The sequence below is a fragment of the Narcine bancroftii genome, chromosome 4, assembly GCF_036971445.1.
Source record: "Narcine bancroftii isolate sNarBan1 chromosome 4, sNarBan1.hap1, whole genome shotgun sequence".
NCBI lineage: Eukaryota > Metazoa > Chordata > Chondrichthyes > Torpediniformes > Narcinidae > Narcine > Narcine bancroftii.
The window spans coordinates 219,846,284-219,863,429 of record NC_091472.1 but is presented as its reverse complement, the minus strand read 5'-3'; the positions used below and the strand labels follow the sequence as shown (position 1 = coordinate 219,863,429).

Sequence of the window (17,146 nt, the reverse complement as noted above, 5' to 3'; positions counted from 1 at the left end):
ATTCGGTGTATTACCAGCAGCATCATAGTGTAAACAATCATATAACATCATCTTATAGCAATAAAAGTTTTGAAAAGTGCATGGAAAAGTAAGGCAGTGCCTTTGGTTCATCGATCATTCAGAAATCTGATGGCAGCGGGGGAAGAAGCTGTCCTTCTGCCATTGAGTGCTCGTCTTTAGGCTCCTGTACTTTTTCTCTGATTGTAGAAGAGCGAAGAGGGCATGGCCTGGGTGGTGAGGGGTCTTTGAGGATGTAGGCTGCTTTTTTTAAGACACCGCCTCATGTAGATGTCCTCAATGGAGTGAAGTCTGGTGCCTGTGATGTCGCAGGCCGAGTTAACAACCCTGTGAAGTGTTTTCTTGTCCTGGGAGTTGGCACATCCATATCAGACAGTGATGCAACCAGCCAGAATGCTCTCCATGGAACACCTGTAGAAGCTTTCAAGAGTCTTCGATGACAAATCGAATGTCCTCAGACATCTCACAAAGTATAGCTGCTGGCAGGCCTTCTTCATGATTGCATCAACATGGAGGCTCCAGTACAGATCCTCTGAGATGATGACACCCAGGAATTTGAAGTTCTTGACCCTGTCCCCTATTGAGCCCTCAATGAGGACTGGGTCATATGCTCCTGGCTTCCTCCTGAAGTCCACAATCATCTTCTTGGTTTTGCTAATGTTGAGTGCAAGGTTGTTTGCATGACACTACTCAAAGAGCTGATCTGTCTCCCTCCTGTACACTTCCTCATTGCTGTGTGTGATTCTGCTGACAACTGTGGTGTCATTGGAAAATTTGTAGATATCATTGGAATTGTGCTTGGCCACACAGGCATGGGTGTATAATGAGTAGAGTAATGGATTAAGCATGCATCCTTAGGGTGTGCCTGTGTTGATAATCAGTGAGGAGCAGATATTGTTTCCAATTTGTACTGACTATGGTGTTCCAGTGAGGAAGTGAAGGATCCAGTTGCAGAAGTGGTGGGTGTAGAGGTCCTGAGTTTGTACTATCTTGACCAGCACTGAGGAAATAATGGTGTTGCAGGCTGAGCTATAGTCAATCAAGAGCAGCCGTATGAATGAGTTGCTGTTTTCAAGGTGATTCAGAGCTGAGTGGAGAGCCAGTGATATTGCGTCTGTTGTGGAGCAATTGTGACGATAGGCAAATTTCAGTGGGTCTAGATATTTGCTTAGGGTACGTGTTAATTCTGGCCATGACCAGCCTCTCAAAGCATTTCATCACAGTGGAAGTGAGTGCTCCTGTGCAATTATCATTGAGTGGCAATAACCACAATGATACGGGTTACACTATCCACCATAATAAGGGCAGCAATGCCTTCACAGCAAAATTCTTCCAGATATAGCAAATCATAAAAGTAAAAACTATCAGAAACACCTGAAACAGTAACTCCATTTCTCCCTATCTCTGCAAATGCTGCCTGGGCTGCTGAGCATTTACAGCATTTCTGGTTTGTATTTCAGATTTCCATCATCTTCATGTTACTCCTAACTAATGGAGCTGGTATCCAGAGATGAGGGGATTTGTCCATGAGTTGTCTGGGACTGTACTTGCTGGAATTTAGAAGAATGAGAGCGGATTTTATAGAAATGTGTCAAATTATGAAAGGGATAGATAAGAAAGAGGTAGGTAAGTTGTTCCCATTGGTGGTGCACACTAGAACTAGGGGGACATTGCCTCAGGATCCAGGGTAATAGATTAAGGACAGAGATGAGAAGGACCTGCTTTTCCTAGAGGATAGTGAATCAATGGAATTTACTGCCCATTGAAGCAGTGGAGGCGACCTCAGTGAAAATATTTAAGACATTTTGGATCGAGTTTTACAAAGTAAGGAAATTAAGGGTTATGGGGAAAAGGCAGGAAATTGGAGATGAGTCAATCATCATATTAGCCATGATCTCATTGACTTGCAGAGCAGGCTCACTGGGCCGGATGGCTGACTCCTGCTCCTTTTTCGTATGTTCTTGTTCTTATTTTGTTTAGTTCAGTCTTTTGCTTGCGGTCCTTTGAGCAGTGACTGAAACTGCTGGTGCTGTCGGTAGGATGTGACTCAGTGACATTAATTAGTCAGTTGTATGGGCTCATTGAAATTTTAGCACCACCTTGTCTAGATCTGTGTGGCATGATTGGTGACATCGACTGCCATGACTACATGTGCCCACTTGGTTCATGAGTACGTGCAAGGCATCCCACTCCTTGCAATGGAGGACCTTGCTCCTACGTTGCTCTCTCCCTGTCTCTGTCTCTCTTTACCTCTCTCTCTCCACCACCACCAACCCACCCCCCCACTCCATGCACAGCCAGTACACATACAAAAACCACGGAGCCTTGCTCTCCTCTGTCATGCTGTTTTACAGTATCTATCCCAGGTCTAAAGGAATACCCTAGTAGCCGGTAGAATGAGGAGGCTTTGAGCAGTGAAGGATAACTGGTTTTTCATAACTGAGCTACAGTAGCTGCACAGGCAGTTATTATAATAAACATGGAACATTTAACTTGCATGCAAGCAGCCTCTTGAAACAAATAGACTAAGCCCTACATCAAGTTTCAGAGCTTTCAAATGTAGTTCCAAATTTTTAAAAATTTGTCTCAAAACCTTCTCATTTGTGATTTGCCAGTGTCAGCTCTAAACTTTTGTTTTCATGTTGGTGAAGAGTTTAATTGAAGAGTTTAATCCTGTAAGGCAGTTGGTCTCAAGGGCTCTGTCAAAACACGCAGGCGTGTTGCTCCCAAGGAGTTCATCTTGTTCAAAATTGGAAACTCAACCTTAAACTAATTGAACACTGCTGTTTGAAAACACAAATTAGTGGATGAGTCCATCAAGAATTAAGAGTTAGATGATGTGATACTTCACCACAGGAAGCAATGGTTTTTAAAGTGCACTTTTGGAACTTAGGAAGACCTGGAATTGAAAGCAGTGCAGTCACAGTCATATCAGTCAAAGACTCAGGAAGAGGATTGCTACTGATTTGTGGTGAAAGTGGGATAGATGAGCCATTAAGTAAAAGATAAAAATGTTGAAGATAATGTAAGAAGTATGGAGTGATATGTATCAACTGCAAGCAGGAGGATTTTAGTTTGATTTGGACATTATGTTCAGAATAGGTTCGTGGGCAGAAGGGGCCTGTTCCTGTGGTGTTTGTTCTAAGATAAGTTCCTTATTTAACATGCAGTCCAGGGGATTAGGGGTGCAGGATGGAAAGACCATCTGTAAACTTGGCCAAAGCTATTGTAGGCACTAAGAGGAGGGTCAGCAGGAAATAGAAATCGGGCTAAGAGTTGGCATCAGTGAGAGCTAGAAGTTGGAGGTCAAGATGTTGGTTTTGGATTAGACAGGCTCAGTGAGAGCTGGAAGTAGAAATGGGAGGATCTGGAGGATGGATGATGGAGTTGGGTTAGGATTGGTCAGGCTGAGTGGGAGCTGGATGCAGAGACTGAAGGAAGTGAGGGTGGGGGTGTTTGCAGGTTATGGAAACTGTAGGGAAGAGGACAAGGAGCTGGGGTTAAAGGCAGCAGGAGCTGAGTGTCATGGGGGATGGTGGACTGCTTCCATTATTGCAAACAGTTGAGGAAAAATTAATTTCCTTTGTGGAGGTTAGACCTGGCATTAGATGTAGCTCTTTGAATAGATGAACTGGTTATCTGAGACTTCCACGGAACAGCAACTCTTATATTAGGGCCACTGGAAAGGTTTCAAATACAACCCCACACTTGGCCCTCTGCAATGGATGTCAATTTATTCCTTCCTTTGAACCCAGCACCAGCTCTTGGAGAGCACAAGTGGTGGTAGTGAGGAACGGGCAGTAAAGCAGAATGGTTATTGACTACAGTTACCATTAATAGCTGGATGCATGCCCTCTCCCCAGAATATCCAACGAGGTGAACCAAATGGCACAATATTGGGTATTCTCCACAATTGACCAAAAGTCAGCATATCACCAGCATCTCATCCTCCCGGAAGACAACCAAAATACTTGTTTCAAGGTGGATGGCCGCCTCTGTCATTTCCTGAGGATCCCCTTTGGCGTCACCAATGGGGTCTCAGTGTTCTAGTGGGAGACAGACCGCTTGGTAGACCAGTATGAGCTGCAGGCTACATTCCCATATCTAGACAACATCACCATCTGCGGCCATGACCTGCAGGACCATGACGCTAACCTCAAAAAATTCCTACAGACTGCCAAACTCATGAACCTTACGTACAATAAGGATAAATGTATATTTTGCACGACTCACCTTGTGTCATTGAGAACGGAATCAATGGCACTGACCCTGAACACAAGCACCCGCTTTTGGAAATTCCCTCCCCCACTACCTTAAAGCCCTGAAAAGGTGCCTGGGCCTTTTCTCTTACTATACCCGGTGGGTCCCCAAGAATGTAGACAAGGCCCATCCTCTCATTAAATGCGCCTTTTTTCACCTAATACCAGAGGCCCGTGCAGCCTTCAGCCACATCGAGGCAAACATCTCCAAGGCTATGATGCATGCCGTGGATGAATCCACCCCATTCCATGGTGGAGATTGACACATCCGACTTCGCTCTGGCTGCCATACTTAACCAGACGCGTCACTTTCTTCTCCCGCACCCTCCAGGGCCCCGAAATTTGGCTTTCTGTCGAAATGGAGGCCCAAGACATTGCTGAGGCTGTATGTCACTGGAGACACTACCTGGCTTGCAAATGATTTACCTTGCTGACTGAACAATGTGCGGTTGTGTTCATGTTCAATAACCAACAGCGAGGTAAAATCAAAAACGACAAGATATTGAAGTGGAGAATTGAACTTTCTACCTACAATTATGATATCTTGAACTGGCCTGGGAAAATTAAGGAGCCCCCAGATGTTTTATCCCATGGAACCTCTGCCAGTGCACAAATTGACCACTTACAAGACTTCCACAATGATCTCTGCCACCCTGGAGTCACCAGGTTCCTTCACTTTGTCAAGGCTCGCAATCTGCCTTACTCAATCAAGGAGATCAGGTTGATGACCAAAACCTCCCAGGTCTGTGCTGAGTGCAAACTGGCCAGACAGAGCACAGATAATAAAGGCCATCGCCCCTTTAAACAACTGAGTATAAATTCTAAAGGATCTCTCCCCTCCTCGGACTGCAATGTGTGCTTCCTCAATGTCATTGATGAGTACTTGCGTTTTCCATGTGCCATCCCCTGCCCAGACTTTACAGCTGCCACACTCATAAGGGCCCTGCCCAATCTCTTCACCCTGCTTGGCTTTGCCTGCTATATACATAGTTACCAGGGGCTCTCCTTTATGACTGATGAGCTGCGCCATTACCTGCTGCTCAGAGGCACTGCCATGAGCAGGGCCACCAGCTACAATCCCCGAGGGAATTAGCAGGTGGAAAGGGAAAATACCACAGTCTAGAAGGCCGTCCTCCTAGTCCTGTGTTCTAGAGGCCTTCCTGTCTCCCACTGGCAAGAGATCCTCCCTGAGGCACTCCTATGTACTGCTACCAGTACCACACCACATGAACAAATGTTTTCATTTCCTCGCAAGTCTGCTACAGGGACCACGCTGCCAGCATGGCTGACGTTCCCAGGGCCAGTGCAACTCTGGAAACATGTGAGGAGTCATAAGTCTGACCCACAGGTTTAAAGTGTCCATCTCCCCCACATCAACCCTCAATATGCCTATATGGCGTACACTGATGGACATAAAGACATGGTCTCTATTAGAGATCTGGGGCCCTCAGGGCCTCCAGAAACCATTTTTGATCACCCCACACCCCTTTCAACTCTTGCCATCCACAATGCACCAGGGCCATGGCAGGTTACTCCAGCCCCAACAGATGGCATGCCAGACTCGTTGCCACACACCCACTGAATCATCACTGATGACTGCATACAAGTCCCCCAGAGTGTCTAGGACCCCATCGCTGCACTGCAGTCAAAGCTGGTACTACGACGATTGCAGTGGCGAATCAGACCACCCGAGAGACTTGTGATTGTATCCAATGCCCTTCATCTCGCCAGTCTCTTTTTAAAAAACAAGGGATGAATGTGGTAAACCACTATCTGTATATTTATCTGTCAGGGCACACCCATTGGCCAGCTGTACCTGTGACTCCACCCACAGACTCTTGAATAAAGGTGACTGTTCCACAGACCCCTCCCCAGCTCAGGACAGTCAACCAGCACGGACATGCCTCCATTCTATTGTGAATAGAAGCCCATCCATTTTGCATAATATTCTGTCTATTGATGGTGCATCAGTACTGGCTTTGCTGGTAGAAGGAGAGAGAGAGAGAGAGAGAGTGATAGAGAGAGAGAGAGAGAGAGAGAGAGAGAGTGAGAGAGAGAGAAGAAAGGAGACATAGGGATAGGGAAAGAGGTGCTGTTAGATCTACTGAGTTCCTCCAGCATTTCAGTGTTTTTATTACAATCACAACACCTGCAGACTTTCATCTTTCACTCCAGCAAAAGCCAAACATTGTAGATGCTGGAATCATGAATAAACAATTAGAAGCTGAAGAGACTCAATGGATCAGGCAGCATTTCGGATGGGGATTTATTATCAACGTCAAAGTGAGGAGGGGAGATATCAACTACAGTACGGTATATTAAAAGGCTTTTTCATGCTTCTCATTCCTTAAATACTCAACCTATCCCCAGTTTCTTCTACCCCTTCATTTAGCAGTTGCCTCCCCTCCCACTTTAGTCTCGATAAAAGGTTCTGACCCAAAACATTGACTGGCCACTTCTACCTGTGGACGTACCTGATCTGCTGAATCCTTTACAGCTTCTTGGGTTGATCAACAGAACCTATTTGGGCTAAATGGCCAACTTCCATTTTGAAACCTTATCTGCCGTGTGCTTCTGTGCACAGAGGGTAGAAAGCCAGTAGTGCTATGCTAAGTGTTGGAGCACCCCACATGCTCCCATTTGTGCTGTTCAGCTCTACCATGAACTGGTGCTGCTTGTGATGTTCTTTGGCTGTGCGCCTGTTTGCTGGGCCTGTATGGTGTCACTCAGAAAGAATGTGAAGCTCATATATCTCCCTAACCCCATGGGAAGCTTGCAGTTTGGAACAATCTTTGTGCAGTGAGCCTGAGTGGGTCCTGTTCACAGTGGTGCACTGCCAACCTGGAAACAGAATGTTGACCTGTACCGAAGGTGAGTGGATGGAGGATAGGAAACAAAGCCCTTGTAAGTGAAAAGAGTGCAGGGAACAGAGCCTGATAAAGCAAAGGACTATGGAGGAGAAGACTGGTCAGTGAAAGCAGCACAGGAATCAGAACCCCTTTGAGTTCAGCAGGAGCAATTGATACTGAGATTTGGGGAGAAGGAAGGGGTACGATAAGCAGAGCCGCAATCGACAAAGACAGGATGGGAAAGGGAGGTGAGGGACTCTTTTGCGTCTCTTTCTCCTATTGTCAGGGGCACTGGGCAATGCTCATGGCAACTCTTTGATTATCCTTGCAGCAGGGAAAAGTTGAAATATATCATGTAGCATTTTTTAATGTATTATCATGTGATAATAAAAGGAATCTCGAAGAGGAACATGAGAACAGAGCTTAAGTGAATTTAGAGAAGCATTTGTTTCAGACAAAAGAATTGAAAATATTAAAAAAGAAATTGCCTGGGGTCAGCAAAACAGTAAATGATTTAATAGAAGTTGCAGCTCTTTATTTATGAATTAATCTAATGCACAAAGCCATGGCAGGATTCTGGAGGCCTATTGAATGTAATATCCTGTGCCACGTGGGAACAACAGATCTTTTAGTCTTGATCAACGACACGTCCTGAACGTGTTGCTACTCGGAGGAGCTTGAATAACAACTATCATCTCTTCCAGAACTGACTCTTTAATGGATAACACTTTTAAGGAGGTGGTTACTCTGGAGCTCAAACTTGCTCGGGGAGAAGATGACTGTTAGACTGACAAGAAATAACAGAAGGATAGATCAGGAGACCCCTTGGCTGGCAGAGCTAATTGATCAATAGGAGACATTTAAAATGAAGATGTTTCAACAATAGCCAAGGGTCTGCATCTAGAATATTGTGCACAGGTCTACTCTCTTGACATAAGGGGACTATGTTTGCAATAGAGGGAAAGCAGATAAGGTTCACTGGATTCTGGGAAGTCAGTGCTGGGCAGGTTCGCAAACTTCCTAGTTGTACCACCTACAAGTCATATTATCAATGATGAATATTAATGGACCCAGCATCAATCCCTGTGGCATATTACAAGACCCAGGCCAGTAAACTGAAAAACAACTCTCCACAACTAGTCTCTGACTCCTACCATCAAGTCGATTTTGTATCCAATTGGCCAGTTCATCCTGGGTCTCAAGTGATCAAACCTTAAAGCCAGCCTATGATATACCTTTTGATAGGCCTTGCTAAAGCTCATGTAGACAGCATTTTCCACCCTTTCTCATCAATCTTCTTCAGCACCTCTTCAAAAAAAGTCAATTATAATTGTGATACATCATTTTCCACACACAAAATCACACTGATTAACCTGAACCGGTTGATGTCTTTCCAAATGCAAAAGTAAAACTTCTAGGGTTCATTTGAATAACTATTTCTTTTTATATTGCTTTGTGAAGTGTTATTGGAATTTTTTTTCACAATTGGGAAATGATCTGGAAACTATAGTCACCCATTGATTCAGCTACTTGCTTGAATTTAAAACAATCAGTTAGCTTTGACACACTATGATATTATATAGAAACTTAGGTCAGTGTTAACACAAGGCTCTGATTTTACAAAGACTCAGAACACATCCTCTTCCATCTGTAATATCCACTTGCTTTCCCATCTGTCCCCTGACCCCAAATGTTCCAGGTTCTGCTCTCATTTACCAAGAATAGTCCTATTTTCCAGATACTGCAATCCTCCAATCTCCATTGGAAGCCTTGATCTCCAACCGTAATTACATCGGCTCTGAATCCGAGGTGCCCCTCAGCCAATGGGCCTGCATAGTATTCACTGACTCACACTGTACACCCTAGCCATGCCCCAATAGGGCCTCTACACTCATTTATCTATTCCCTCTCCAACTATGGACCTGGCCAGATATACCTCAGATAATTTATCTTTCTTTGGGTGTAAAGGAAAAGTGCATTATTATTTCGGTATTACCTGCGGTATATCTGGGGATAGGAAGAAGGTGTTCTGTTACTCGTATTCCAAGATGATCAAATGGATGTTTCATCAATTTGAATAGTATTGTTCAAGACTCAACCTTAGTGATACATCTTATTACCTTTAAAAAAAATTGATCAGTGTGTGAGCATAACAGTCAACACACTTCGAAGGGATACAAAAATAAACCTGTAAAACTGAACTGAATATTTTACAGGAATGCCTAAGCAATATGTAGTATCTCAATGAGAGTTTTCCCTCCTGTTCTCCAACATCAAATGTTATTCCTTTTCCTGCAATATGATTTATCTTCTCTGTCTTTGATTCCAGCTGAAATTAGGCACTCATACTGCCCAAAGCCTTTCTCCAGTATGTTCTGTTGAGGAACTGGAGGAAATACAGAAGAAGAAGGAGGAACTCGAGTATCAGATCAATACTGTGGTGAGGATATCTCATTTGTCAATTATTCTCCCTCTTTCTCTATTATTTTCTATGGTCTGACACACGGCCACATTTGTTCTACCAATTTCTTGATATCCCTTGACCTAATTTACAGAAAGTGGAGAGATACAATAAACACCCCACCTCTACACCCGACGTTGTAATCTCATGAAGATATTGGCCATACATGGCAACAAAATGTTATGAGTTACTGACAATGCTGATTGGCATAAGGTGCTGTCTTCACCAGCCGTATGTAAAGGTGGGGGTTCATCTGAAATCTCGATTGAAATTGCTTGATTTTTATTTCATTAGTCAATGACATTAAGCAAAAGAATTGATGGTAAAAGAGTAAATAAAATTAAAAGAGAGCAGCCAAGATCTCCTTAAATAGTGAAAGAGATGTGAGGGACTAAATGAGTTATTGGTGTCCATGCATTGCAGATTATCACGAGTTGATTGACTGGACTGGATCCTGGATGGTATCAAAAACCCCTAGTCAAATTGTCATGGTGATTTGTAGTGGTGACCCATCCACATTTGTTACCCTACTCCAAAACCCACTTCAACATGCAGCCAAATCAATGCCATGATTCAGGAGATGGCTCATCTTAGTACCTGTGCCTACGTTCTCCCTGGCTGTTCCCTGTAGCCTACAGGATGATCTCCATGATGTGAGGTGTGGTAAGGAGAGGAAGATTAGCATATATGACCTACTGAGTGTGGTGCACTGTTAGCCAGAATCAGACCCACACAAGGTAAAGACTGTACAACAGGCGTTAATCCACAAAGACTTCAACAGAGCCAGGCTGGTTGTGGCTGCAGCAACTCTGAGTGAGGCCTTGGGAGGCCGGTGCAGGCTTATATCCCGGAGGGTGATTGACACCCGACCGGGTGGGGCTTAATCCATTCAGGACGACTGATCGACAGCCAGCCAGGTGTTGTCCTGTCCCCTTACACTCCTGCAGGTCAGAGGTTGCCCCCTGCAGTAGGCCGGTGGTGTACCACTACATTCACCCTCTTTTTTAAAATTGTCCCGGGGTAGGGGTGCGGGGGCAGTAACAAGGAATCGCACCAACTATGTACATACAATATTTACAGGTTGAGACATTCTGGTGGCCACCGGGGTCTCTGTGACCGACGTAGGACTGGCTCCTGGTCACTGCTGTGAGGGGAAGTGGGGGGGCTGGCGGCAGGAATGTGTGTGGCTGGTGTGGTGCTGCGCGGAGCTGTGGCCAGGATCGAAGTATGCAGGTCGTATTGGATGGGTGGGGTAGCGGGTTCTTCTCCTAAGGCTGAAGCGGGCCCTTGGTGGTCAAGGGGGCCCTGCGTGCCCCATAGCTGCCTGGGGACGGGGATGTATTCCCGGTCAGCGTCGTCCTGGGTTGGAGGGTGGCATGGTGTGGTGGGTGCTCCTGCTGGTGCCAGGTCCCTGGTTGAGACGGTGTCTTCCCTGTCACTGCCGAACCTAATGTAAGTGTAGTTATGGTTTGCATAAAAAAGGAAAACCTGCTCTACCAGGGCTTCATCCTTGTGTGTCTGTACATGCTTACGCAGAAGCACCGGTCCCGGGGACGTGAGCCATGCTGGGAGTGACATTCTAGTCGCCGACCTCCTGGGGAATGAGAACAGACATTCGTGAGGGGTCTCGTTGGTAGCCGTGCACAGCAGTGACCGAATGGCATGGAGCACCTCGGGCAGGGCATCCTGCCAGTACTCAATGGCCCACCCTTTTGACCTGAGAGTCAAGAGGACTGCCTTCAACACCACCCTATTCTCGCTTTCCACTTGCCCGTTGCCTCTCGGGTTATAGCTTGTCGTGCGACTGGATGCGATGCCCCTCGTCGTCAGGTACTGGCGCAGCTCGTCGCTCATGAAACTAGAACCCCGGTTGCTGTTGATGACGGCGGGGTAGCCAAACATGGTGAAAATCTGCCCCAAGGCTGTGATGACGGTGGTCGTGGAGGTGTCTGGACAAGGGATGGCGAAAGGGAAGTGTGATTACTCGTCCACTACCATGAGGAAGTAGACGTTTCGGTTCATGGAAGACAAGGGCCCTTTGAAGTCCATGCCGAGATGCTCAAAAGGCCAGGTAGCCTTTAAAACGTGGGCCTGGGGAGGGCGGAAGAAGCAGGGTTTACACTCCGCACAGACTCGACAGGCCTCGGTCATGTCCCTGATGTTCCTGATGGTGTAAAGCAGATTTTGGGACTTAACGAAATGGTACAACTGGGTGACGCCTGGATAGCAGAGAGATTCAAGCAATGCCTGCAACCTGTCATCGTGCATAGACGCGCAGGTCCGAGGGAGGGCATCAGAGGAGTCGTTAAACTTCCCGGGGCATTACTGGGTGTCATAGCTATAGGTTGCCAGCTTGACTCTCCAACGCAGGATCTTGTCGTTCTTGATCTTGCTCTTGTGGGTAGCGTTAAATATGAACACCAAGGCCCACTGGTCTGTGAGGAGCGTGAATCTCCTGCTGGCCAGGTAGTGGCGCCAGTGGCAGATCACTTCCACAATTGCCTGGGCCTCCTTTTCAATGGCAGAGTGTCCTAGCTTGGAGCCATGGAGGGTCCTGGAGAAGAAGGCAACAGGTGCCCCCCTTGGTTGAGGGTAGCAGCGAGGGCCACCTCGGAGGCATCGCTCTCCACCTAAAAGGGGGAGTCCTCATCCACGGCCTGCATCGTGGCGTCCGCTATGTCTTGCCTGATGCGGGTGAAGGCTGCCTGCGTCTCAGGTGGGAGGGGAAAAGTTATGGCTTGGGCCAGTGGGCGGACCTTGTCCAAGAAGTGAAGGACCCACCTCAAGTAATAAGAGAACAGGCCCAGAAACCTGTGGAGGGCCTTTAGCTTGGGGGGGCAGGGGTAACTCCATTAATGGGCGCATCCTTTCCGGATCTTGGCCGACGACTCCATGGGCCACCCCAGGATGGTGAGGCGGGTGGTGCTGAACACACATTTCTCCTTGTGGAAAGTGAGGTTCAGCTCTGCCACCGTCTGGATGAATTTTTCCAGGTTAGCATCGTGGTCCTGCTGGTCACAGCCGCAGATAGTGACGTTATCCAGATATGGGAATGTCGCCTTCAGCTCGTGCCGGTCTACCATGCGATCCATCTCCCACTGGAAGACGGAGACTCCGTTCGTGACTCCATAAGGAACCCGGTGGAACTGATACAGGTGCCCCTCCACCTCAAAGGCGATGTAGGGCTTGTCCTTCCAGTGGATAGCGATTTGGTGATACACCGACTTCAGGTCAATCGTGGAGAAAACCCAGTAGCAGGCTATCTCATTGACCATGTCGGCAATTCTCGGCATAGGGTAGGCATCCAGCTGGGTGTACCGATTAATGGTCTGGCTGTAATTCACGACCATCCTCAGCTTACTTCCCCCTTTGACCACCAGAAGTTGGGCTCTCCAAGGGCTGTTACTGGGCTCTATAACACCTTCCGCCAAGAGTCGCCGTACCTCCACCTTGATGAAGTCCCTGTCTGCAGCACAATAGTGCCTACTTCTGGTGGCAATCGGCTTGCAGCCTAGTGCAAGATGTGGAAAGAGCGCCGATGGGGTGATCCGCAGTGTGGAGAGGCCGCAGGTTGGCCGGCGCTGGTAGGTTGGCATGCTGTGCAATGTGAGTGGAGGTTGGGGCCTCCCGAAGGCAAGAGTGACACTCTGCAGGTGGCACTGGAAATCCAGGCCCAGGAGGAGAGGTGCGCAGAGTTTTGGCATGACCAAGAGCCTGAATCCTGCGTAAGTCTCCCATCCCACCGTTATATCGACCAAGCAGCACACGAGGGTACCAACAGTCTTATCATTGGCGGCGAGGGCGATCGAGCAGGTGGTGGGCTTGACCTTTAACCTTAGGGAGTGGGCAACGGTTGGGTGAATGAAGCTCTTGGTGCTGCCACTGTCCAACAGGCACTTTGTTACCTGCCCGTTCACTCGCACATCCATCATCAAGCGCTCGAGGTCGTGGGGATGTCCATGATCAGTGTGATGGTGACCAGGACATTCTCGGGTTCGGTGTCGTCGCTATCCAGAGGGATGGGGTGTGTTGATAGGGCCGCCTGGTCATCACCCGAGTTGACCACATCGATATCGATCGTGAGGTGCAGCGTGCGGTAACCGATGACCTCCGGAGGCATGGGGAGCGTCAATAGGGTGGTCTGGTTATCGCCCGTGTTGACCACGTTGCCATCGGTTGCTGGGTGCGGCGTGCTGCAGCTGATGGCACCCGGAGGCATGGGGAGCGTAGGTAGGGTGGCCTGGTCATCGCCTGTGTTGACCATGTCATTATCACGTCATCGGGGGCCCTCCGTGTTGGTCACTGCCTGGCCCAAGGTGGCGGCGGCATGTGGGGGGATGCTGACTGACTGGCCTCCGTGTGTGCTGCGCCAGGGGAACTGACGTCTTCACAGCCGGTGGCAGTGTCGTCGTTACATCAGCCGGAAGTGACATCACTGTAGTTCTTAGCGAGTGGCGGCGGCGAGGGCGGGTGCTGGTGCAGATGCTTGGGGCACACGCTGCCACGATTGCTGGCGGGGCCAAATTTTGCAAGATTGAAGTTGGGAAAGGCGGAAGTTGTTACGGGGATAATGGTGCCGCCCGGCACATGCACGTGGGGGGGGGGTCTGCGGGGGAGGTGGGGAGGTCATCGAGGGCCGCTGAGCTGCCGGCAGGTTTAGAGAGGCACACTTTTGCAAAGTGGCCTTCCTTGCTGCATCGGGAACAATACTGGTTCCTAGCTAGGCAGTTTTGGTGTGATAGTCGATTTGACCCACACCAGGACCCACAGTACTTATAGGGGCGCCAGGCACCTGCCGCAGTGACATTCTCCTCCCCAGCTCAGTCTGGGGCTGCAGCTGCAGTGTGAGAGGGCCATGAGGGAGCCAGGGGGAAACTGGAATCGAAGGCTTCGACGTGCAGGGCTGCTGCTTCCAGGGTTTGGACCACTTCCACAGTCCTGGTTAGGGCGTAAATATTGTCTTCCAACAGCTTCTGCCGGATGGCCCTTGAACGTAGCCCTCGGACAAAGACGTCCCGGATCAGCTTCTCGACCTTCTCTGCACCTACCCCGGGTTCAGCCAGACACAGTAGGGCCAACTCTCACAAGTGTCCCAGGTAAGACTCAGCTATCTCCCCGGGTTGTTGAGCTCGGGTGTTGAGGAGGTACCTTGCACAGACCAAATGTACAAGTTCTCGAGAGTGTCCATTGCTCTCTTGTACATGGAGCAGCCTTTGGTTACCTGGAAGGCACGGGGACCCAGCTTTGACTGGAGTAGGACCAACCTCTTCCGTTTGGAGTCCAGGATGTCGCCCTCCTGTGCCTCGATGATTGTCTCGACCGCGTGCTTCCAGATCTCGAAGCGCGTCTGGACTTCCGGATGGCGTGGGTTGACCTCGAGGCTCCCTGTGCACAGGAGTTTTTCCATAGCCACCGTGGGAAAATTTTGTGGATTAAATTGTGGTGCACTCTTAGCCAGAATCAGACACACACAGAGATAAAGACTGTAGAACAGGCTTTAATCCACAAAGACTTCCACAGAGCCAGGCTGGCTGTGGCTGCAGCAACTCTGAGTGAAGCCTCGGGAGGCCGGCACAGGCTTATACCCTGGAGGGTGATTGACACCTGACCGGGTGGGGCTTGATGCCTTCAGGCCGACTGATTGACAGCCGGCCAGGTGTTGTCCTGTCCCCTTACACTCCTTCAGGTACAGAGGTTGCCCCCTGCAGTAGGCCGGTGGTGTACCACCATGTATTGTACTAGTTTCCCTGGTATTGGCACACTTCTTGTTTACCTAGCATATAAGGGCACGCTTGCATTTTTTGTTTTGCCAAATGGTACTGAGAAATCTTAGATTAATAGTTACCTCTTGACAAAGACATCTCTCTGAAGGATGTTGGTAGAATTTAAGTAGCACTGTGCTTGAAGTAAGAATAGGAATGGCTTACATGACCCAACAAGCTTGCTCAGCCATTAATGAAATCTAAAGTGGGACGGTTAGCATAGCGGTTAGCGCAACGCTGTTACAGTCCCAGCGACCAAGAGCGGGGATTGAATCCCACACTTCTGTATGGAGTTTGTATGTTTTCTCTGTGTCTGCCTATATTTCCTCCTGGGGCTCCTGTTTCCTTCCACCATTTAAAACATACCAGGGTTGTAGGTCAATTGGGTGTAATTTGGCAACACGGGCTTGTGGTCCAAAAAGGCCTATTACCATGCTGTATGTCTAAATTTAAATTTAATTTAAAATCAAAAAAATTAAAATAGCTTATATGACTGTAACTAAATTCTGCATTCCTGCCTACTCCCGGTCACCTTTCATCTCTTTGCTTAACAAATATTCATTTTTGCCTTCAAAGTATTCAAAGACTCCACTTCCACAGCTCTTTGGAGTGTTCCAGAGGCATTATTCTCAAAAGAAAAAGTTTGCTTCATCCCTTATTTTTAAACAGTCTTACATTTCTGTCTTTGTGTGCATTTCTTTCTTCTTAAGTACAGTTTATAGTTACTGGTAATTAGAAATTCTGTCTGGCCTGTAGGAAAAAGAATCTCAGAGTTTTATGTGATGTCATGTATGCACTCTAACATTAATTTTAAACTTTGAACAAGGTGAAACACCCAGCCCATTCCAGTGAATCTTCTTTGTATTGGTACCATTGCATTGAACTATTCATTGACCTGTTCAGAGCGGCACGGTTAGTATAGCTGTTAGCACAATGTTGTTACAGCGCCAGCATCTGGGGTTCGAAGGTGGTGCTGCCTGTAAGGAGTTTGTACATTCGCCCCACCTCTGTGTGGATTTCCTCTGGGTGCTCTAGTTTCCTCCCACCCTTCAAAAAAAATGTACTGGGGTTATTGGGTGTATTTGAGCAGTACTGGCTTGTGGGCTGAAAGGGCCTGTATGTCTAAATTAAATAAAATAAGAAAGTCAGTACTGTACAAAGTATTTTCATTAATGCCTTGCACAACTGAAGCATGACCTCCCTATTTTGCATTTAAATCTCCTGATAACAAAAATAACGATTAGGGCCTTTTGCGAACATGTCTGACGGTATCCAGATCCCTCTGTGTCTTACTGTTCTGTAACATTTGATTATTTAGATTGGAGACTTTTTTTATTTTCCCTGCTAAAAAGAATAATTTAACATTTCCCAACATTACCTTTTGACTGATCTCCTATGTCCCCGTCACAACTTGTTTTCCTGCCGATATCTGTGTCATTCCTCCTGCTCCTTTACCATTAGGACGCTTGACCTATTTAGTTTCATATTTGGTCTGCTTTTCAGTAGGAACATGGGCAAGGTAAGAACAGTCCCAAAGTTTGGTTTAGCATCTCACTTCAGAAACAACATGAATGTGTGTCACCCACTCTGCTGTCCTGGAGAATCAGTAGGCTGAAGGTGCTGGAAGAAGCAGGGAGAGATCTGCCACTGCCTTGGAGGGCAATCTTTAATATGGAAACAAATGGCTATAGTTCTGGAAAGGATCATGCTGACTGTTGCCAACTGTTCTGAATGCAACCGCCATTGTACAGTAATTGAAAGCACCATTGTTTTGTTAATATACACCCAAATTACTGG

The 17,146-nt window shown here is 47.5% G+C and overlaps 1 protein-coding gene across 9 annotated transcripts in view; it reads left to right on the top strand.

Moving 5' to 3' along the window:
• The window catches only part of LOC138761596 (uncharacterized), a 756,070-nt gene that overhangs the window by 631,908 nt on the left and 107,016 nt on the right, over positions 1 to 17,146 (top strand). For all 9 annotated transcript variants that reach the window (XM_069933972.1, XM_069933971.1, XM_069933973.1 and 6 more), the window contains one exon: positions 9,456 to 9,566. In XM_069933972.1, coding sequence (XP_069790073.1) covers positions 9,456 to 9,566 — 111 coding nt within the window. The remainder of the gene's footprint in view (positions 1 to 9,455; positions 9,567 to 17,146) is intronic.